We start from the raw sequence: 22,431 nt of genomic DNA on the forward strand, positions 1-22,431 counted from the left end.
TGGCTCTTAACTCAGTAACTTCAACTTCAAGGAAGTCCTCTGTGCTCCCTAGACTCCAAATAGATGATCTACATCACTCAATTCTATCTACCCCTTTCTTCATGTCTCCTACCCAATTAGCCTGGCAAGCTCGCCAATTCATTCCCACACACTGGCCACCCTGCCCCGGAGACTTACAACCTGCTAGCCTACCAGGCTAGGCCCACTGCGGAGGGCGGGGTAATACCTCCAGCTAGGGCCCACGGCGCGCAGCCTTGTGGGAGTTGTAGTTCTCGAAACTTACAGTCCCCGGACAGGCGTCACCATGGGACTCGTTTTCCCGTGCTCCTTTGCATGGATCCACTTGGGGCAAGTCCCTGGGTAGATGAGAAAGTGGCCGGCAGCTTGCTTATAAAAAAGTGGAGTTCAGCGGTCTTTGTTAATGGAGCCACTGCTACGGAGGAAGTCAGGGCGTGTTTCTGTCCCGCCAAGAGTGCTGGAGGCCGAACCTGAAATATAAGTTTAATGTTCCCTAGAGGACGAAAGATCAGGAGCTGAGCTCCCGGCTCCGGGTATCCCCGCCCAGTCTGCTGCAGGAGCGGCCAACACCGACCCGGGTTAAAACTCCCGGGAAGTCTTCGCTGCGCCCAATCTGGGTCCCCTTCAAAGCTGGGAGTCGTAGCCGTCGCAGCCTGGGCGGCTGGATGTGTGCACCCTCCGGTTCCTGGGAACTTAGGGGAGGCTGCTGAGCCCCGTCGCGCGCGGGGGACTTGTATTCGCTTTCCGCACGCTCACCCCGAAGGGCAGACGAGGGGTTTCCACCATGATCTCCCGGGTCTTCAAGCTGCGCATGTGGGCCCCCGTGGGCGTCCTGACCTCGCTAACCTACTGCCTCCACCAGCGGCGGGTGGCCCTGGCCGAGCCTGGGGGTGCGGACCAGCAGAATCCTGTCGACCGAAGCCTGTTGGAGTTGAAAATGGTGCAAGTCGTGTTTCGACACGGGGCGCGGAGCCCTCTCAAGCCGCTCCCTCAGGAGGACCAGGTGAGAGAGACCGGCACGGTTGGGGAGCGAGAACTGTGTGGCCAGCTAGTGGCGGGCCAGGGTCTTTGCCCCAACGCACACCACCTTTGGAATTTAACTCTCGCTGAGCGGAATTCGGACTGGGTCCTGACGAAGGGAAAACAGTGTGAACAAAGGTGCTTATCATGTACCCCCAACCCCCCGCCCCCCACCTCACCAGCCCCCTCGGACACCCGGATTGTGGGACAGCCCGGAAACTTCCCATGGCTGTGATGTAGCCCAGCTAGTAGTAGTGTGCTTCCCTAGGTGCGTATAAATTGCCTAGGGATCTTGTTAAAATGCGGATTCAGTAGATGTGGGAGCCTGAAACTCTGTATTTCTAGTGAATATTTGTGGGAACTTGAATACAAGGGTGTAATGTAGTTCTGTGTGACCATTTTAATGGTTGTCAAAGAGTTGCAGGGACCTTTGTGACAGGAACCAACCTGATTAGGATCACAGTGGATAAGAGGTTAATAATGCCTTTGGGAAGGGACCTCCCTGGTGGCTCAATGGTGGCTCCTGCCAATGCAGGAGACAGGGATTCAATTCCCTGGGTGGGAAAGATCTGGGCAGAAGGAAATGGCAACCCACTCCAGTATTCTTGCCTGGAAAATACCATTGACAGAGGAGCCTGGCAGGCTATAGTCCATGGGATTGTAAAAGAGTTGGAGTGACTTAGCGACTTTTGGGAACAGATTTTACCTCAACTTTCTCTCCGGGTTTGCTGGAGACCGTTTGAGATCCTGAAGATTTTTTGGGCAACAAGTGCTGTATCTTGGGGCTCTCCTTTTTCATTCTGGCATCCTAAACTTACTGTAGAAGGGATCTGAGGCAGGAAAAAACAAAATTAATTGACCAGTCTTAAAATCCCCCTGGTTTTGCTCAGGATAATTACGGTTAAAGAACAAATAGCTGGTTTTGAAGATGATTACCCTTTCTGGATTTGATTCTTGGGAAGACCCAGTAAAGATCTCTGGCCTTTCATAGCAGGCAGGCCTGTGATTAAAGAATTGTCTTCCTAATGAAGATAAATAGGCAAGCTGGAATTCCCAGGCATCCAGGTGGCAAACTTGCCTGTGGGATGCTTTTGCATTGTTGGTTCTCCAGGTTGATGTTGGAGCAGGTTCAGCAGGATGTCCAAATTGATATTAGGCATACTCATAACAGTTGCTTTTAAGAAGTCCTCAGGGTTCTACAACTCACGGTGTACAACTGAAAACCCAGTTTTTAAAGCTTGCCACACGTGAAATCAAACCTCAAAGCATTTCCCACATAATGAATCTTTGTAGGCACTTAAATTCTGTTATCAAGTTTCTAGTTAGCCTTTCTAGATGGCTATTCCACATTCTATCTGGAACCTGAACTTCACTCCTTTCCTTCTCTTTCTTTCCTTATTTGAATATTTGGATCTTTTCTCAGTCTCTTACTTTGCCTTTTTATATTAGGTCACTAAATTTTCCTTCTAGTTTTGTACATAGCCCATCTCTTATGTACTCCCCTTTCTTCTCCATTTATTCTTGGTACAGAATTGTTGTTCAGTCGCTCAGTTGTGTCCAGCTCTTTGCGACCCCATGGACTGCAGCATGCGAGGCTTCCCTGTCCTTCACTATCTCCTAGAGCTTGCTCAGACTCATGTCCATTGAGTCGGTGATGCCATCCAACGTTCTTATCCTCTGTCATCCCCTTCTCCTCTTGCTTTCAAACTTTCCCAACATCAGTGTCTTTTCTAATGAGTTGGCTCTTTGCATCAGGTGGCCAAAGTATTGGAGCTTCAGTATGAGTCCTTCCAGTGAATATTCAGGATTGATTTCCTTTAGGATTGACTGGTTTGATCTCCTTGCAGTCCAAGGTACTCTGCAGAGTCTTCTCCAACACCACAGTTGAAAAACATCAGTTCTTTGGTACTCAACCTTCTTTATGGTCCAACTCTCACATTTATACACGACTATTGGGAAAACCCATAGCTTTGACTAGACGGACCTTTGTGGCAAAGTAATGTCTCTGCTTTTTAATATGCTATCTAGCTAGGTTGGTCAGAGAAGGCAATGGCAACCCACTCCAGTATTCTTGCCTGCAGAATCCCAGGGACAGGGGAGCCTGGTGAGCTGCTGTCTATGGGGTCGCACAGAGTCGGACACGACTGAAGTGACTTAGCAGCAGCAGCAGCTAGGTTGGTCATAGCTTTTCTTACAAGGAGGAAGCGTCTTTTGATTTCATGGCTGCAGTCACCATCTGCAGTGATTTTGGAGCCCACGAATAAAAGTCTGAATGTGTAGGCCTGGACCTCTTTCAGACAGTATATGTGTTCCCTTAAGTAACCGGAAAAAGATTTAGATTCTTTTAGGGCTTTCTCCTGAGCCAGTGGGTGTGTGATGGGTATCTCTGCCTTTATGTTGGAAGGGGCAGAATGCCGGCTTCATTCATCTTCTATTTTTGTAGCCACAATATATGGTGCATTTGAATCCTTGGTCTCATTTTGCAATTGGCACCCCACTCCAGTACTCTTGCCTGGAAGATCTCATGGACGGAGGAGCCTGGTGGGCTCCAGTCCATGGGGTTGCTAAGAGTCGGGCATGACCGAGCGACTTCACTTTCACTTTTCACTTTCATGCATTGGAGAAGGAAATGGCAACCCACTCCAGTGTTCTTGCCTGGAGAATCCCAGGGATGGGGAAGCCTGGTGGGCTGCCATCTATGGGGTTGCACAGAGTCAGGCACAACTGAAGCGACTTAGCAGCAGCAGCAGCAAGGCACATTACCACTCAGGCCTGTTCACATTTTCAGATTTTATGTAGATGCACTGAACGCCTTTAGTTATTTTGTATAAAGCATAAAAGCAAGGGGTATAACCAACCTTTGTTCAATTTAGGCTATGAGTGGGTGTCATCAGCCTCCTGTGACTTGTTTCTGGCTATCAGGATTTTTTTTTCCAAGCTCTAGTTTGATAGAGGTTGTTAATGGGATTTTCTAGTCTTCCTGGTTCTGCTATTAATTAGAGTCAGGAAGGACTATTTAACAGCTGTTCTAAAACTAAAATTGCCTTTGGTAGATGTTTCCAGACTTCTGACTGGTTTATAGATAAACACATGACAAATCAATGCATTCATTATCTCACAAATCCTTAGAAAATATCATTGTTTAAAACTAGATGTTTTATTGAGCTTTTTTTTTAATGATTGAATGACTGATGAATTAACCTGTCTTCCTAAAAGTATTGTATCTGTGCTCTGGAAATAAAACTCTGGAACTTGATTGGTCATTTTTTCTGATTGTTAGATTAGATCCAAGTATGCTTTCCAAAGATGATTTTGACCCTACTTTTGGAATTTTGTCAGCTTCTCTCTGTTTCATGGCAAGATAGCCCCCAACCCAGGAAGACTCCAGTTTTTAGAAAATAAAGTCCAATGCGTTCAAACTCCACAGTTCATGAAGACATTGCTGCTAAGTCACTTCAGTCATGTCCGATTCTGTGTGACCCCATAGACGGCAGCTTACCAGGCTCCTCCATCCCTGGGATTCTCCAGGCAAGAATGCTGGAGTGGGTTGCCATTTCCTTCTCCAATGCATGAAAGTGAAAAGTGAAAGTGAAGTCACTGAGTCATGTCTGACTCTTCGAGACCTATGGACTGCAGCCTACCAGACTCCTGCGTCCATGGGAGTTTCCAGGCAAGAGTACTGGAGTGGGTTGATATTGCCTTCTCCATATGAAGACATTAGAGTCCATGTTTATTCTATAGTGTAAATGAGCCGGGAAGAATAATGTCAGGTGGGCTGGGAAAGATGATGTCAGTATCATTGTAGATTAACACTTATTCAAAGCTCAGCTAAGATAAGTGGTTTTCAGGAAGCATTACATAAAGGATGTGCCAGTCAGTCCATTAATTCCTGTGCAGTGGTGGTTCTTAACCTTGGGACATTGGATTCAACTGGGGAACTTTAAAAAATACTGAAGCCTAGGTCTCTCTCCCAGAGATTCTGATTTAATTGACTCAGAGCATCTAGTCATGGTAAAAGCTTCTCTGGTGAAGCTTTATAATTATCTAGACTGAGTAGCATTCAAAAAACTGAGACCCCATCCCTGGGAGATTTGGATGTGATTAACCCATGTGGGGCTCAGGCATCAGTAACTTTAAGAAATTTTTCCAGCTGTAGTAGTGTGGAGTGTGCAAGCTTTCAAATCATTAGTTTATTCTGAAAACTATACCTGGAAGTTTTTGTTTACTTTTATGTAGATTTTTTTTTTCCTTTTACCTGGAATGTAACATATTGATCCCTGTATAGTATTGTCTTCATGGAAATGTGCTTTGGTGAGATGCTATCATTCTGTGTCGAGGGAACAATAAGAAACAATCCCACAAAACTCATTGCTGTGACTACTGAAAAGATGTTCATTATATTACTCTATCCTCTTTATGAGGACCCTTGGGAGGAATTTGTCTGTTCACTTGAGAAATGGTGTGCTTCTCCTGAACAGTTGGCTTGCTTTTATCTTTAAGCTTGTCTAGCTGATCAGGTTTCTCCTTTTACGTAAAAGCCAGAAAGCTTAGTGCTGAATCTTTTGGCCCACCTACAGTAAGTATATAGATCTTCACAGCATGTATTAATATTTTTTGAGAAACTTTATTGCTTTATCCATTTTTTTGGTTACTTTTTTTGTCTTTCTTTTCGACTTTCTTTTCGACTTTTTGTCTTTCTTTTCGATTTTCTTTTCGACTTATCTTGGGAATTCCCTGTTGGTCCAGAGGTTAGGGTTCCATGCTTTCACCACTAAGGGCACAGGTTCAATCCCTGGTCAGGGAACTAAGATCCCACAAGCTTCGTGGTGCAGCCAAAAAATAAATAAATAAATTGGTTACCTTGCTATATTTTAGGTATTGCTACCACCTCCTTCAAGTTAGTTCTTGAAAATGGAGTATAAATAAATAAAATTATAAAGTTACTCTTTGCTACTGACTCTGGACGGAAAAACAGGAGCAAGAACGACAGTGTGTATGTGGGATGGACACTGTGTGTGGAACTGATGTATCATCCATTCTTGAGAGTCTGAAAATGGGTATTTTAGTCTTGATGTGACCTGGCCCTCAGGAGTCATCTCCTAGGAGAACCACAGGTCCTCTCTTGGTGGGTACACCCAACCGGAGAAGACTTTTTAGTGTGGCTGAGCAGGCATAATGGACCTGGTGTCAGGACCTGTGCTCAGACACTGGACTTACATGGGTGGATAATTCAGTCTCAGCTATAAAAAAGAAAAGAGTTTACAGTGTGATGAAGAAGAGAGACAAAACGGACTCCAGTTATGGGAATATGCTGGGAATGCTGGAAACGCAGAGGAGATATCCCAAACTTAAACTGTACAAAATTGAACTCCGTTTGTTAGCTGTTCTGTCTTGGCCTCAGTTTTAGTCAAGAAGTACCTCCTCACCCCTTACCACCTCATGCACCTGGACTCCAAATCAAAGTAATTTTTTTCTTTATTCTTTCTTGTTCACCTACCAATATAGCCTCCAAAAAAAAAAAAAAGAAAAAAAAAGCTTTTATCTACTTACTTGCCAGGATTGACGCAATGTCTTGAATTCTGTTCTGCTGAATTCCCTTCTGTTCTGACTGCCTTAGATGAGCCCTTAGGCGCTCGCTGGCTCTAGTACAGACATCTTGAAATTGGCTTTTTCTGTGTTGAGTCTTTCCAATTCAGTTGTGATCTATCTGATAGCCTTCAAACCATTCTGTAGAGCCTGTGGGCTAAAGGGATGCTGAGTGACTGGGGCTCTGAGTTCCCACTCCTGCTTCAGCTAGAGAAACTCCAGGCCTTTTTATGGCTGAGTAATATTCCATTGTATAAATGTACCACAACTTCTTTATCCATTCATCTGTTGATGGACATCGAGGTTGTTTACATGTCCTGGCTGTTGTAAATATTGCTGCTCTTTCCAATGGCTATTGTAAATATTGAGGTACATGTATCTTTTAGAATTGTGGTTTTCTCGGGGTATATGCCCACTAGTGGGATTGCTAGGTCACATGGTAGATTTATTCCTGGTTTTTTAAGGAATCTCCGTACTGTTTTCTATAATGGCTGTATCAGTTTACATTCCCCAGCAGTACAGGAGGGTTCTGTTTTCTCCACATCCTCCCCAGCATTTACTGTTTGTAGATTTTTTTTTTTGATGATGGCCATTCTGACTGGTATGAAGTGATACTTCACTGTAGTTTTTATTTGCATTTCTCTAATAATGAGCAATGTTGAGCATCTTTTCATGTATTAGTAATAAGGTTTTATGAAGCTCCCCTGGTGGCTCAGTAGTTCCAATGCAGGAAAGATGGGTTCAATCCTTGGGTCAGGAAGATCCCCTGGAGAAGAAAATGACAACCCACTTCAGTATTCTTGCCTAGGAAATCCCATGGACAAAAGAGCCTGACAGGCTATAGTCCATGGGGTTGCAAAAGAGTCGCACATGACAGAGCAACTACAAACAACAACAATAAGGATTTATACTCTAATAATAAGATAAAAGAAGGACCAGTGGAAGTGACATTTTTTTTCTAGCCAGTGATCCACAGGGTTTGGGGTGGAAATGGGGGAGCAGTGGGAAGAGTCAGGTTTGAGTTTTAGGGATTAGAATTGGGGTAACCTTGAGAGTCATAATAAATTGGGAAGAGGAGCTGGCATATGGAATTAGAAGGAAAGACTTGTTTTTAAAATTGAGTCATCACATCCAACTCAATGAGTGTAAGAATTTTATGGGCTGTTGGAGCTAGGAGGCCTATAGCTACTTGTTATGTTTTGAAAACCAATACAGCTGGGGCAGGAGCCAGATTACGGGGAGTAAAGGAAGATGGTAAAAAGTGAAGGTTTCTTAGAGGGCAGCTACTTGTTTGAGAAATTGGATGAAAGGAAGAGATATATATAGTAGTTCAAGGGGCATTAAATAGAGTCTTTAACAAGGGGCCACAAAACCCTGCAGGTTGATTCCTTAAACATTCTTACAAGTATATGGTCACTGAGATTGGATTATATTCATTCATTTGTTCATTCATTCATTCACCAAGTATTAGGTGCCAGGCCCTCTGGCCACTTCTCCCCTTTACTTCAGTCTGGGCTTGGTGCCAGAATAGACCCTCAGCAGTGAGTACTAGTGTGGCAATCACAGGACTTGGGCCGAGGACACCTGGAATAATAAATTACAGTCATTTCTTCCCTTAATTGGAGCTGGAGTGGAAGTTTCTTTCCTTCTTCCCATCCTTCTTGGGAAGGTTGCTTGTCTAGCATCAGTGTGATTCTAGCTATGTGCTGCCAGATGTTAACACTCTTAAGTTTCTAGAAACTTTTTAAGCAATGTGTTGTTTTTTTGTGCTCCCAGCAGGTAGAGTGGAAGTCCCAGCTATTAGAGGTCCCACCCCAAACTCAGCTTGAATACACAGTCACCAATCTCGCTGGTGGCCCGAAACCACACTCTCCTTTCGACTCTCAGTATCATGAGACCACGCTGAAGGTGAGCGATGCTTTCCTGCTCCCTGAAGCGCCTTGCAGAGCTGTGATGGTCTGCCCTGGGCTGAGGTTCTTTAGCAGGCTGTGAGATTTCTCCATTCTTCTCTCCCCTCCCACGCCTCAGGGGGGCATGTTTGCTGGACAGCTGACCAAGGTGGGCATGGAGCAGATGTTTGCCCTCGGGGAGAGGCTGAGGAAGAACTATGTGGAAGACATCCCCTTTCTCTCGCCAACCTTCAACCCACTGGAGGTCTTGTGAGTCATTTGAGAAAGGAATATAGCACCCAGTGTCAGGTCTTGAGTGTGAGAAAACCTGTCCTAACCCTCTGTGTGGTTCCCACTCTCATCCGAGGTAGTCTAGGTGGGAGATGTGAGGGTGATCTGGCTGCAGCCTGTCGCCCCATTGATCGCCAGGGTTGATTTGGCTCATCTGGCTGGCTAGGCTGGTGTCCCCTTCCTCTCTCACTGCTCTGCGTGTATCCCTCCTGATGCTGCGTGCTTGGTCAAAGAGGACGACCTTCCCTGAGAGAGGAGAATCATTCTTCAATCAAGGGTATACAAGAAGCTGCGTTCCCTTGCTAGAACCTCCTAGGCCATCTGGGGACAGTTACCCTAATATGATAGGATTCGGAGAACAAGTGGTCCCTGGAGGTCATGTTCACTGGCCCTCAGGTCCCTTGGGCAGCCATCCCACAGAGAGAGAAAGGGTATTTCCCAGCCCTGTAGCTCCCTTTTGGGGCTTCCCTGGTGGCTCAGATGGTAAAGAATCTGCCTGCCGTGCAGGAGACCCAGGTTCCATCCCTGGGTTGGGAAGATCCCCTGGAAAAGGGAATGGATACCCAGTCCAGTATTCTGGCCTGGAGAATTCTATGGACAGAGGAGCCTGGCAAGCTATAGTCCATTGGGTCGCAAAGAATCAGGCACGACTGAGTGACTAACGCTGTAGTAGTAGTTTAGAAAGCCTGTGAGTGCTCTGTGGAATAAGGTAGTGTGCACATGTAAATCTTCCTTCTATGAGTTTGTCTATGTTTTTGTTTTGTTTCCAGCATCCGTTCCACTAACATCTATCGGAACCTGGAGTCTACCCGCTGTTTGCTGGCTGGACTTTTCCAGCGTCAAAAAGAAGGTTCGAGTTCAGGGTCTACAAGTCAGCCCCTGTCCCTGAGGTGCCTTTTCGTCTTGCTTCCAAAGCCCTGCTCTCTCTTTCTTGATGTCTGTCCCACCTGGGTCTCTCTCCTCTTGCTCCTGGGGCCTCTGGTGTACCAGCTGTGTGGCGGGCCCCTCCCTGTCTGGCCTGCCGCTGCACCTGCCAGCCTGACCTCACCCCTACACCAACATGTCAGCTGCTCCGATGCACCCCTGGCTCCTGGCTTTTTCTCTCAAGTGTCTACACAAGCTGCATAAGGTAGCTGCAGCCAGAGTTTTTCAAACAATACTTGGGGCTTTTTGTTTAGTTGAGACACTGCTGGAAGGGAAAGAGAGTAAGAGGAACTCTTCACTGGGACCCGGGTCTGCTGCCACGGCCCTGGTCTTGGTGATAATCCACAGCATAACCCAGGTGGTGGTAACAGTGTCCCATATGGCCTCTCCCAGTTAAGGAGGTCTGTCGAGTTTGGGTTTTGACATATTCAGCCAGTGAATGATCACATTAGTGGGTTCTGCAACTTTCCACCCTCGAGGACTACGTTTATTATTTTCCCTGTATTTGAGGGCTTTTGACTATCCGGTGAAGCTGCATTTTGTCATTTGTAATAGATTCAAATTTACACTTAATTACTGGTCTGAGTTTCAGATCATCATGACCTTGCCAATATTAAAATACTCAAATGATGCCATAAGGCAAAGTTCTTGTTACTTTATTTAGCTTCTTTAGCAGTATCTCAAATCGAGGTAAAATTTCCATCAGGCTTTTAAAAAATGTGTAAGGTACAGAACCTCCAGACCAAAGGAGACTGGCCTTGCCCCTAGCTGGTTTGGGTATGGCTGCTAATTCTGGCTGACATTGGCTGAACACAAACAGCCTGAGTAACAGAGCACACAGGGTGGCCTGCTCCTTACCTTTTGGGAGCCCCTGAGCTTAGGAATAGTCTATGATGCATGGCCTTCTGAAAACTGTTCGCTTGCCCAGCTTCTGAAAGGCAAATGTCCTGTCCCCAGAACCACCTAAAGTAAAAGTAATGTAGAAAGGGTGTTTTTTGGTAGCAGCCTGGTCTACAGGTGGGCCTCAGACTCAGGCTGCCCCAGATTTCTTGCAAGGAAGGAAGTGGCATCATCACCAGCTGCTGGTGTGGCCGTCTGGTAGCCGCTCCCTGCGCTGGACTCAGACAGCCTCACACTCCAACTTGACTTGTGTCCTGACTACTTCCTTGCCTTAGCCAGTATCATGGGATTTGGATAGACCAAAGAACCCCGCAAGGTGCTAACATTGGTGGGAGTGGTTCAACTTTGGGATATTGTTTCAAGAGTAAAATCCTAGCGAAGTCCAAGAAGGTTTTGAGGAAGCTCCAGAGAATCAGGCTGGTGGGGAAGGGCTGGAGGGTGTTGTTCTGTATCATTTGGTCATTCATTCCTTCAACACATATCTGAGTGCCAGCTGAAGTATACCTTATTTATCATAAACTGAAGCTCTGTTATCCAGACAGTCATGGCAGGTACCAGGTAGGAATTACCATGTGTTAATCAGAGGCTTAAATCATAGTTACTATTATTCTCATATTTAAAGGACTTGCTATACATCAAACATGGTTCTAAGAGCTTTGCAGATACTGACTTAATTCTTGTGATGACCCTGTGAAGTAGGTAGCATCTCTATTTTACAGATAAGAGAACTAAGGCAGAGGATAATGGACTGTCTGAGGTACACAAAGCTAGTATATGGAGGAGCTGGGATTCAAATTCTGGCAGTCTGGTTTCCCAGTCCATACTTTTCACTCTTGTGCCATCTTGCTTCTCAGAAGACTTGGGTATCTGGAGAGGGCCTCTGATCATGAGGTCTGTTTTACAATGTGTCCTGCAGAACTCCAGGATTCTTCAGAGGGGTCGGGAACTACAGAAAAGGAGTGGGATGGGGCATGCAAGTACGCTGTGCTTCAGACCCCTACCTTGAAGCCCTCAACCCCTTTTCTTTTATTACCTTATTTCATAGTGGGAGAAAAAAGCTCCCACTGCTTTAGAAACAGTTGGAAATTGCTGATACTAGTCTCACCCCTTCAATTTACATGTGAGCCCCAAAGAAGAGAAGTGACTTCCCAAAGTCATCCTGCTGGCTGGTTGTAGATTCAGGGCTAAACTCATGACACAGTCTGATTTCCTTCTGTCCAGACCAACCAAGTATGTGACTTCTGGTATTCTGCTCAAGTCACAGTAGGCTGCTCTTTAATCCTGAGGTTTTGACTATCAGCAATTTGTTTGGGAATGGTAGGTCTTGGGGTTTGGATTCACCTGAAGGCTTCCCAGGTGGCACTAAAGAATGTGCCTGCCAATGCAGGAGACGCAAGAGATGTAGGTTTGATACCTCGGTTGGGAAGATCACCTGGAGTAGGAAATGGCATCATGCTCAGTATTCATGCCTGGAAAATTCCATGGGCCGAGGGCTTGGTGGGCTATAGTCCATGGGGCCTCAAAGAGTTGGATACAACCGAGTAACTGACCACATAATATAGTAATCATTCCACAGATTGACCTCAGTGAATTCCATAAAGCTCCTCTGCCATCAGAGAAGAAAAGGCTTGAGCTGTGTAGAACAGGACGCTGGTGCAGAGCAAAGCATGGAAAGGTGTTAAAGCACCTCCCTTGGGCATTGACAGGAGACAAGGGTACCTGTCAACTCTGAGCAGGAGCAAGCTGCTGCGAGGTGTGTAAGAAACACTGTTTGTAGTCTAATCTTTGGTTCCTGCTAGTGCATCTAGAAGCCTGGCTTTTCTTTTGGGCAAGGCCATGGGGTCTCAGAGTATTTGTGACCCTGTGGGCACCTTTCTCAGATTGTTTCATAAGTCACCATACTGGTGTATGCATGCATGCTAAGTTGCTTCAGTCGTGTCTGACTCTTTGTGACTGTATGAACTGTAGCCCGCCAGGGTCCTCTGTCCATGGGATTTTCCAGGCAAGATTACTGGAGTGGGTTGCCATGCCCTCCTCCAGGGGATCTTCCCAACCCAGAGATTGAACCCGCATCTTACTTCTCCTGCATTGGCAGGAAGGTTCTTTACCACAAGTGCCACCTGGAAAGCCCATATTGGCCTATAGGATTGGACTTTGCAAAGAAAGAAAATCACCTTGTTCTGCTAAAGTAAGGGATGGCCCATTTGTTAGAATCTCTGAGTGCTGGTAGTATCTTGAGGCAGGCATTTTTTTTGGAATGCATCATAGATGTGCCTGGAGTAGGAAATAGCTACCCACTCCAGTATTGTTGCCTAGAAGATCCCATGGACAGAGAAGCCTGGCAGGCTACAGTACGTAGGGTTGCAAAGGGTCATGACTGAGCATGGATGTGCCAGTCTGATCAGGTCTGTGCCTTCTCCAGGATATAGGTAGCCCAGCAGGAGAGGTTGTGCTCGACAGAACTGGGCTGCTGTGTGCTTTCTCAGACCCCAGGGGAGCTCCTGTTGGCAAAGCCAGGGCATATTGAAGGCATTCACTGTCCTTAAGGAGTAACCTGGATGATGGCCGGCCTCTGGGGGCAGCTCCATCTGTGTATACAAAGAGAAGAAGAAGGGGATGGAGCTGCTGGGAAGAACAAACTGAAGCCTCTTCCCGCCTGTGCTTCCCACCTTCCTTCCAGGACCCATCGTCATCCACACTGACGAAGCAAGCTCAGAAGTCTTGTACCCCAACTACCAATACTGCTGGAACCTGCAGAAAAGAACCAGGTAACTGCCTCTGATTCTTGTTCCTCAGGGTGGGGGTACAGGCAGCATTGTACCACCTTTGCCAGCAGACCGGCTGTGCCAGTGGATAATGGGTGGGAGAGATGGCATTACTTGGGTCTGACATCAGCTATCTAGGACGGGAGGCAGCTGTTGCTCACAGGACAGGCTCATGGTGAAGGTACAGGACATCAGGGAGACCCACACGCTGGGCTGAGAGATGGTGTATACAGCCACGCGTGGGGCTTCACCATTTACCAAGCGTTGTCCTTTGTCTTCAGTCCTGGGCTCTCAGATGGGGTAACTGAAGAAACTTATGGAAAAGATGAGTAAGCCAGTCATTAATTGCAAATCTAGATGGGCACGCCAAAGAAGACACAGATTCCCCTTCTCTTACCAACGTGCTGCTGTGTAGGATAGATTGGTTTGGAGCTGATGGCACTATTCAGGTTTCAGGTATTTTGGGATTGCACTTACAATATGTAGAGTGTGTTCCCCAGAAGAAGTAGATGTGTTTTCAAGCAGACCTGGCCATGCTTGCATTGTTTTGGGTATAATAGAAGGGAATGCTAGAATGGGATTTGGAAAATCCATTATTCTAGCCCTGGTATGTACTAAGTCAGTTGGCCTAGTAGAGTTTCAGCTCAGTTCAGTCACTCAGTCGTGTCCGACTCTTTGCGACCCTATGCACCGCAGCATGCCAGGCCTCCCTGTCCATCACCAATTCCCGGAGTTCACCCAAACCCATGTCCATTGAGTCGGTGATACCAACCATCTCATCCTCTGTCACCCCCTTCTCCTGTCCTCAATCTTTCCCAGCATTGGAGTCTTTTCAAATGAGTCAGCTCTTTGCATCAGGTGTCCAAAGTATTGGAGTTTCAGCTTCAACATCAGTCCTACCAATGAACACCTAGAACTGATCTCCTTTAGGATGGACTGGTTGGCTCTCCTTGCAGTCCAAGGGACTCTCAAGAGTCTTCTCCAACACCACAGTTCAAAAGCATCAGTTCTTTGGCGCTCGGTTTTCTTTATAGTCCAACTCTTACATCCATACATGACCACTGGAAAAACCATAACCTTGACTAGACGGACCTTTGTTGACAAAGTAATGTATCTGCTTTTCAATATGCTGTCTAGGTTGGTCATAACTTTCCTTCCAAGGAGTAAGTGTCTTTTAATTTCATGGTTGCAATCACCATCTGCAGTGATTTGGGATTTTGTAGAGTTTACCTATCTTTAAAATGACAATTATACTAGCTAACCCCAATGAGTTGTTGAAAGTTAAATAAGATCCTAAATGATGAATGAGATGTACTTTGTAAACTTAATAACCATACAGTATAAAGAAATATAAGGAATAACTTTTTAATTTTTTTCTGCAGAGGCCGGAGGCAGGCTGCTTCTTTGCAGCCAGGAATCTCAGAGGATTTGAAGAAAGTGAAGGAAGGGATGGGCATTGCCAGTAGTGATGAAGTGGACTTCCTCGTCCTGCTGGACAACATGGCTGCTGAGCAGGTGGGCTGGCTGTCCTCGGGCTCTGGGAGGGTGGGGGGAGCCTGGGCAAGGCTTGGTGGGCTGGCTCCTGAGTTAGAAGCGGGTGGAGGCCTCCTGGCTTGGAGGCAGCTGTGAAAGAACTTGCTGGCAGAATGGACCTGGGAACTGGGGGGTAGGGTGGACTCCTCACCAGATTAGGAGTGTAGACATTTTAACTCTTGACCAGAGTTCCTTGAAGCATATTCACTAGAATACCCGTGATGCAAGTGTGTATAATGTGGGCAGGCAGGGCTGGGGTGGGTGGTGAGTAGGGAGGGATTGTGGTCTAAAAAGTTTGGAATGCCTCTTTATTGTATCACTTTTTGGAGAGTCTATATGCACGTCAGCCTATTAGAGAACCCGAGAGCACTGTGGTAAAGAAAACTGGTTAATCTTTAATTCTGTTTTTCTCAAGCTTGTTTAGCCCTAGAATCTTTTTTTTTTCCTAATAAATACTGAAGGCCACACAATGGGAAATGCTGCTCCAGATTCAGAAGTCAGACACCCAAAGACTGTGCAGCCTGGATCCTCCTTCCTTCTCTTGTGAAGATGACAGTGTGCCTTGAAGGCAGAAATGTACCTTATGCTTATGTGTAAAATAGGTTTAAGGTTATAAAAAAAAAAGAGTTGATAAAGTATTTATATGGCATACTTTTTAGAAATCATTTTGGGGATGATTAAGGCCGAGTAAAAATTTATGAATTCCTTGCCTTGTATTTTATTTATTGATTTGTTTAGCTTAAAAGAACACAAATTTTTTTTACTTTGGAGTAGATGAGCATCAGAAAGAGAGGAAAAAACTATTTTTCTCTGGGCCTTCAGATCTGGAGGAATAGCTTCCGACAGGCCTTGGGGACATAGAGCTTTGAGCCAGTCTTTTTCTGAGAGAAGACAATCCCCTTGGACTCCATGGAAGCGGGTCCGCCGCCAGGCTCATTGGATGAGTATTTCTTTCTAAAACTGTACCCATGGCCCTTTCAGGTGCACAGCCTCCCGAGCTGCCCCACGCTGAAGAGGTTTGCATGGATGATTGAGCAGAGAGCTGTGGACACAGCCTTGTACATCCTGCAGTGGGAAGACAGGTGAGGGGGGCCTCTTCAGCTGCCGGCATACAGTCACGCTTGGTCAGGCCTCCCAGAGTGTGGGGAAGGGGACTCGTCAGGCCGGCTCACACCTGTCAGCTGGCATCTCTGTGTGCAGAGGCTGAAATCACCCCCTTCTGCTGGCCTTCTCAATAGACTCGGCCCTGGGTCCTTCCATTTCTGGAGCGGGGACTGGTGACGTAATGTTTTCATTCACTGTTACACAAAACTGGGAGCTGCCACTCAACCAAGTTTCTCTCTCTCTTTTTAAAGTATTTATTTTATTTTTATATATTTATTTGGCCACACCAGGTCTTAGTGGCAGCATATGGGATCTAGTTCCCTGACCAGGGATCAAACCTGGGCCCCCTGCATAAGGGAGCATGGACTCTTAGCCACTGGACCAGCGGGGAAGTCCCTTGATTGAGTTTCTCTTAATCACCGACTTTTTCCTTTGCTTTAAGGAAAGGTACCCAGGGGATGCTGAAGGAAGAATAATTATTGCTCATTTTATACATCACGTTACAGTTTACAAATCATTTTCCTGTTCTTGCCATAAGGTTGGCGTCATTATCCCTGACAAGTCCAAGTCCTGGCTTTAAAGATGGAGAAACTGGGCCTGAGAGATGTGGGCCACCTTGCCTAGGCTCAGCTAGAAAGAGGTGGAGGCAGGACTTGAACCCAGATCTTCTGACCACCAATCCTGTGTTTTCTCTGTTTTACTGGTATTTAGGGCTCTCTTTTAGAAGGCCTATTTCCTGACTATCAGAATGGAGGATATCTCTCTTCCCAAATATAAAAAAACACCTTTTAATGGTTGGTTCAGAGCATTCAGCTTGTACTCTGAATAGGTGACTTGGTAAGAGAGGGGAGTATAGAGGGGAAGTCCTGAGGAAGAGAAGTGGGAGGAAAAAGCCGCTAACATTTCAAGAATTTGCTTAATCTTGCATAAGAGTAGGAGCCTCTGCCTGCTTTTCTCCCAATCAGTGCATCCATTTTGCACTTGCCTCAGGCTTCTGGAAGGTTCCAGCCATACCCTCTCAGCTCGCTGCCACTCCTGTGACCGACCACCTTCCCTCATCTTTTCCTGAAGTGGCCCCACTGTTCCTAAATCGTCGCTTGCTGCCTTCCCCTCCACCAGCACATACTTCCATATATTTTTGGCCGTGCTGCGTGTCCGCTGCTGTGTGCTCAGGCTTTCTCTAGTTGCAGTAGGGGCTGCTCTCTAGTTGTGGTGCACGGGCTGCTCACTGCGGTGGCTTTTCTTGTTGCAGAGCACGGGCTCTAGTGTACAGGCTTCAGTAATTGCCACCAGGGCTCAGTAGTTGTGACAAACAGGCTTAGCTGCTCTGCGGCATGTGGAATCTTCCTGGACTAGGTATTCAGCTCATGTCCCCTGCCTTGGCAGGTGGATTCTTGTCCACTATACCACCAGGGAAGTCCATACACACATATCTAATAAATATATTAGGCTTTGCAGGCCGTGCATTATCTGTTGTGTCTGTTCATCTCAGCCCGTGTAGCATGAAAGCAGCCATAGATGATACACAAACAAATGGGCACAACTGTGTTCCAGTGGAACTATTTACAAAAACGAGCGGCTGAGTTGGAATTGGCCCACAGCTATTGTTTGCTTTCTCCTGCATTTTAAACAAGATCTGAGTCCAATCCACTTTCTTTTCCATTAGCCCTGGTTTCTTAAAACTGATGTTTCTTCAGGAACAAATGGTTCTAGTTTCACAATGCCATCCAACTTGCCTTGGCCTGCACGAATTCTTTGGAAAGTATATGCTGCTTATAGTATTGGTTGTCTGCTGCTGCTGCTGCTAAGTCACTTCAATCGTGTCAGACTCAGTGCGACCCCATGGATGGCAGCCCACTAGGCTCCTCTGTCCCTGGGATTCTCCAGGCAAGAACACTGGAGTGGGCTGCCATTACCTTCTCCAATGCGTGAAAGTGAAAATTGAAAGTGAAGTTGCTCGGTTGTGCCCGACTCTCAGCGACCTCATGGACTGCAGCCCACAAGGCTTCTCCATCCATGGGATTTTCCAGGCAAGAGTACTGGAGTGGGGTGCCATTGCCTTCTCTGATTGGTTGCCCACTCCTCAGCTATTGTTTCAACTTTGCTTGATTTGTAAAAGTGGCCAGTCACCATGAATAAGGATTGGTCTAAGCCAGTCATGGCAACTCTTTTTGTTAGTGATTGGGTTCTGAGAATTCTGGGAAAGATTTTTCTTCTCTTGGATAAAAAGTGAGAGTCACCCAAACTAAGCCTTTCTGCTGCTTACTAGCCCCCATGTTCCTGCTTTGTTTGTTGCTTCTCAAATATGCTTTGAGTTGAGGTAACCACCTGTGATCATGAGGGGACCATCCTGAGAATGAAAGTGGTGGAGCCACAGTGCCACCCCAAGAGCACTAGTGCTGAGCTTGTTAAATCGAATAAATTAAGAAAAGTCCTTGTGGTCTCAATGCCAAAGAAGGGGAGCTGGCACACAGGAAGTGTAGTGTAGGCGATTTCCCTTCAGATGGCTTTTCTAAGGGCCTTCTGGAGTTCCTGGAATTCAGTACACCCTGTCCTTCCCAGTTTGGGCCTAGTTCTCTATTGCTTATCCTGGTTGCCATCCCCTCACCCCTCCCGTCTCAGCCATGTTCATACCAGGTCTGTGCACTGCTGCTGTTTACAGTCTCGGCGCGCAGAGAGCCCTCGGACTTGAGGCGGTGCTGTTTCCGCCCTTACTGCCTGTCTCTGTCCTCCTTGCATCCCTTGTCTTTTCTCAGCTCTCTGATTGGGCTCATGAGGTTCCGGGGGCAGAAGCAGCCTGCATCCCTTGTGTGCCCAGTGCCCACTGGGTACTTCAGTACTGTTTACTCACCACAGGGAGGGCCTTCAGATGGCAGTTGGCCCATTCCTGCACATCCTGGAGAGCAACCTGCTGAAAGTCGTGGACCCTGCCACTCCTCCCAGCAAGACCAGGTACTTGGCTGAGCAGCTTGGCTTGGCGTGACTGAGGAGGGTGGTGGCGGTGGGGCTCTGGCTACAGGGAGGGAACCCAGGCTCTGGGAGGGTGAGAACCAGGCCGTCGGTAACTGAAAGTAGATGTTCGAGGCCATGTGTCCCAGAGACATTCACGACATTTCTACCTTTCTTCCTGACACGTCTGTCCTACCATGTTTTGAAATTTTCATTTTAGTAGAAAAGAACCCTAAATTAATTTTTTCCATTTTTTAAAACGAATTGAACATGCATCCAATGGAATAAGTAGTTAGGACATCACAACTCCGGGAGGATGGACAGGGAGGCCTGGTGTGCTGCAGTCCATGGGTCGCAAAGAGTCGGACACGACTGAGCAACCGAACTGAACTGAACTGATTTGGTATTAAAATAGCCCCAAACAATGATAGTTGCTTAATAGATTGTTTAAACACCTTCACTGAGTATATTGGAATATAGGAATTCTACTGGTCATTTAAAAATGTTGGAAGTGGCTTGTGAACCTCCATAGCCACTTTTGGGGTGCCTGGAACTCCAGGTTAGGGACCATGGATTTGGAATGTGTGTCCAAGGCCCTTGGTAAACAAAGTGTGGTCTGCAGATAAACAGCTTCACCATCACCTGAGATTGTTTGATTCTCCACCGCAGCCTGACCCACTGAATCAGAGTCTGCCTTTTAACAAGACTCCCAGGTGGTTTCTAAGCCCCCTGATATTGGAGAAAACACTTTGCGACCCCATGGACTGTATCCCACCAGTTCCTCTGTCCATGGAATTCTCCAGGCAAGAATACTGGAGTGAGTAGCCATTCCCTTCTCCAGAGGAAACTTCCCAACCCAGGGATCTAACCTGGGTCTCCTGCATTGCAGGCAGATTTTTCACTGTTTGAGTCACCAGGGAAGCCCATCTACGCCAAAGGAGTTTTTGGGGTTTTTCCCCTCACATTTATGTATTTGGTTGTGCCGGTCTTCATTGCAGCACGCAGGCTCCAGTAGTTGTGGCACATAAGCTTAGTTGCTCCACAGCATGTGAGATCTTAGTTCCTGGACCAGGGATCGAACCCATGTCCCCTGCACTGCAAGGTGGATTCTTAACCACTGGACTACCAGGAAAGTCCCTCAAAGGAGATTTATACCAGGCTCAACTGATTTCTAGATGTCACCTGGTTTCCTCACTTAAAGGAGGCAGGCGATGTCCTGGCCTCCAGAGTCCTGCGGTGAAGAACTATGGAGAACTGTTCTCTGCTTGCAGGAAGCTGTACCTCTATGCAGCTCACGATGTGACTCTCATGCCTCTCTTAATGACCCTGGGAATTTTTGACCACAAATGGCCCCCATTTGCTGTGGACCTGACCATGGAACTCTACCAGCACCGGGAGTCTAAGGAGTGGTTTGTGCAGCTCTATTACCGAGGGAAGGTAAGACCCCTGGGGTATGGTTGGGAGGTGGCTGGGCCACCCGGCCCACCTGGTTTAGCACCAAGTCACCTGCTTGGGCCCAGGGAGTCTCCACTGGTACACGAGCTCTCTGGATCCTCTCATGGCTGTGGCCCAGGGATAAGGCAGAACTGGGTCCGTAGTGGCAGGCTGGGGCTGGAACCATGTCCCAGTTCTGCCACAGAACCCTTCTAACAACAGGACCACCCTTCTCTTCTCCTGAGCGTCTCTCCCAGGATGTAACTCCTGACTGTGAGGCCTGTTTTGAAAATTAATGATGAGGTCTTTGGGAGGTGATGTGTAGTATCAGCACCTCTGGTTCCTTGGCCACTTCAGCAGGTTGCTGTCCAGGGCAGAGGCTGAACACTCCCTAAGGTTAGACCTTCAGCCTTCCCAGGGGTATAACATCAATGTGTCTTCCAGTCAGTTCAACCAGCAGTTATTGAGTGACTTTCATGAGCAGGGCATAGTGCTTTTAATCTGGAAGCTGACTGATTAATGGGGGTTTCTTGGCTGTTACATGTGTACGTACACATCTGATTGGGTCAAAGCCTTTCAGAACTCTGGACACAGCTGAAAACAGCCAGACAGGGTCCCCAGTGCCCCTGCTGAGTTACGTCTCTTCCACAGGAGCAAGTGCCAAAAGGTTGCCCTGACGGGCTCTGTCCACTGGACAAGTTCTTGAACACCATATCAGTTTATACCTTAAGCCCAGAAAAATACCACATGCTCTGCTCTGAAGCACAGATGATGGGACTTGGAAATGGAGAGTGATTGATTTGTACAAGTAAGATGTCTGGATTTTTAAAATAAAACGCCTTTACACAATGCCTCCTGCTGTTTGGTTTGGGGAAGGCAGGAACAAGGGTTAATGGACTTTAACATAAGGTAAGGGTATTTCTTTCCTATAGGTATATTAAGGTCTCTTCTTGAAAGGAAAAGGGTATAATGTTGAGACCAAAAGGATATACCCTACTTTGTGGCTTGATTTCCATGGCAGCTGCCTGTGACATGAGGCTTCCCTAGTGGCTCAGATGATAAAGAATCTGCCTGCAATGTGGAAGACCCGGGTTCCATCCCTGGGTTGGGAAGATCCCCTGGAGAAGGGCACGGCTACCCACTCCAGTATTCTTGCCTGGTGAATTCCATGGGCAGAGGAGCCTAGTGGACTATAGTCCATGGAGTTGCAAAAGTCGAACATGACTGAGCAACTAACACTTTCCTTTCTTGCCTGTGACATAAGCCATAGAATCGCGTGTAGTTGTGGACCTCAATTCTTTTCCTATCTTCATTTCACACACATATATTGAACACCTACTAAGTAGTGGTCGTTATAAGGGTGAAAGGTTTCTTCCCTCAAGTTTTTTCAGTCCAGTAGGAGAGGCAGATAAAGTATATCAGTGATGACGATACAGTATGGTTCATCCTGTGATAAGGTACCTCGAGGGCTATTTGGATTCAGAGAAGACACCCTCAGCCCTGATTGGCAGGGGCTGGGGGGAGCAGTTAAAGGTTTTTTGGCGGGTTTTGCCCTGATCTGAATAGAGAAAAATGAGTGAGTAGTAGTTAACCAGTTAAGTAAGGAGAAAAGAGTGTCATGTAAAAGGTCAGCTAACCAGGTAAGCAAGGGGGAAAGGGTGTCGTATGAAAGGTCAGGGCGCACAGCTGGGCAGTGAGGTGGAGCCCTGGGCAGTAGGGAGGTCACTGGCTTCTGGTGGCTGTAGCTCCAGAAGCGTGGGTGAGGTCTCTGCGTGGTGGGTCAGGACCACTCTCAGCATATGTGCTCCACCTTGACCTCGGCCTCCAAAGTTACCTGATGGTCCCCTATTTCCTTTTCAATTTTCTCATTCTTCCCCAGAATCTATCTCAAACTTTCTCTGATCTCAAACCATCAATCCCTTTACTTCTCAGAGAAAACAGCAAGCACAAGAACCTCTCTGCTTCCCACTGTCTATATGGTGATGACTCCCAGATCTCCTTCTCTAGTTCGGGTTTTT

General features: G+C 46.9%; 1 protein-coding gene across 1 annotated transcript; it reads left to right on the top strand.

Annotated features, from left to right (window-relative positions):
- Positions 1 to 346: 346 nt before the first annotated feature.
- ACP6 (acid phosphatase 6, lysophosphatidic) lies at positions 347 to 21,262 on the top strand. The gene is made up of 10 exons (XM_061408819.1): positions 347 to 1,021; positions 8,401 to 8,532; positions 8,653 to 8,783; positions 9,575 to 9,654; positions 13,309 to 13,396; positions 14,776 to 14,908; positions 15,908 to 16,008; positions 18,887 to 18,982; positions 20,251 to 20,416; positions 21,065 to 21,262. The coding sequence occupies exons 1-10, from the start codon at positions 803 to 805 to the stop codon at positions 21,206 to 21,208; spliced, it is 1,290 nt and encodes a 429-aa protein (XP_061264803.1). The 5' UTR covers positions 347 to 802; the 3' UTR covers positions 21,209 to 21,262.
- The last annotated feature ends 1,169 nt before the right edge of the window (positions 21,263 to 22,431 follow it).

This window comes from Bos javanicus, chromosome 3, assembly GCF_032452875.1.
Source record: "Bos javanicus breed banteng chromosome 3, ARS-OSU_banteng_1.0, whole genome shotgun sequence".
Lineage (NCBI taxonomy): Eukaryota > Metazoa > Chordata > Mammalia > Artiodactyla > Bovidae > Bos > Bos javanicus.

Coding starts and splice junctions, on each gene's coding strand:
- ACP6 (XM_061408819.1), top strand. CDS start 803: ATGATCTCCCGGGTCTTCAAGCTGCGCATGTGGGCCCCCGTGGGCGTC. Junction 9,655..13,308: donor TTTCCAGCGTCAAAAAGAAG/GTTCGAGTTCAG, acceptor CCTTCCTTCCAG/GACCCATCGTCATCCACACT. Junction 18,983..20,250: donor ACTCCTCCCAGCAAGACCAG/GTACTTGGCTGA, acceptor CTCTGCTTGCAG/GAAGCTGTACCTCTATGCAG.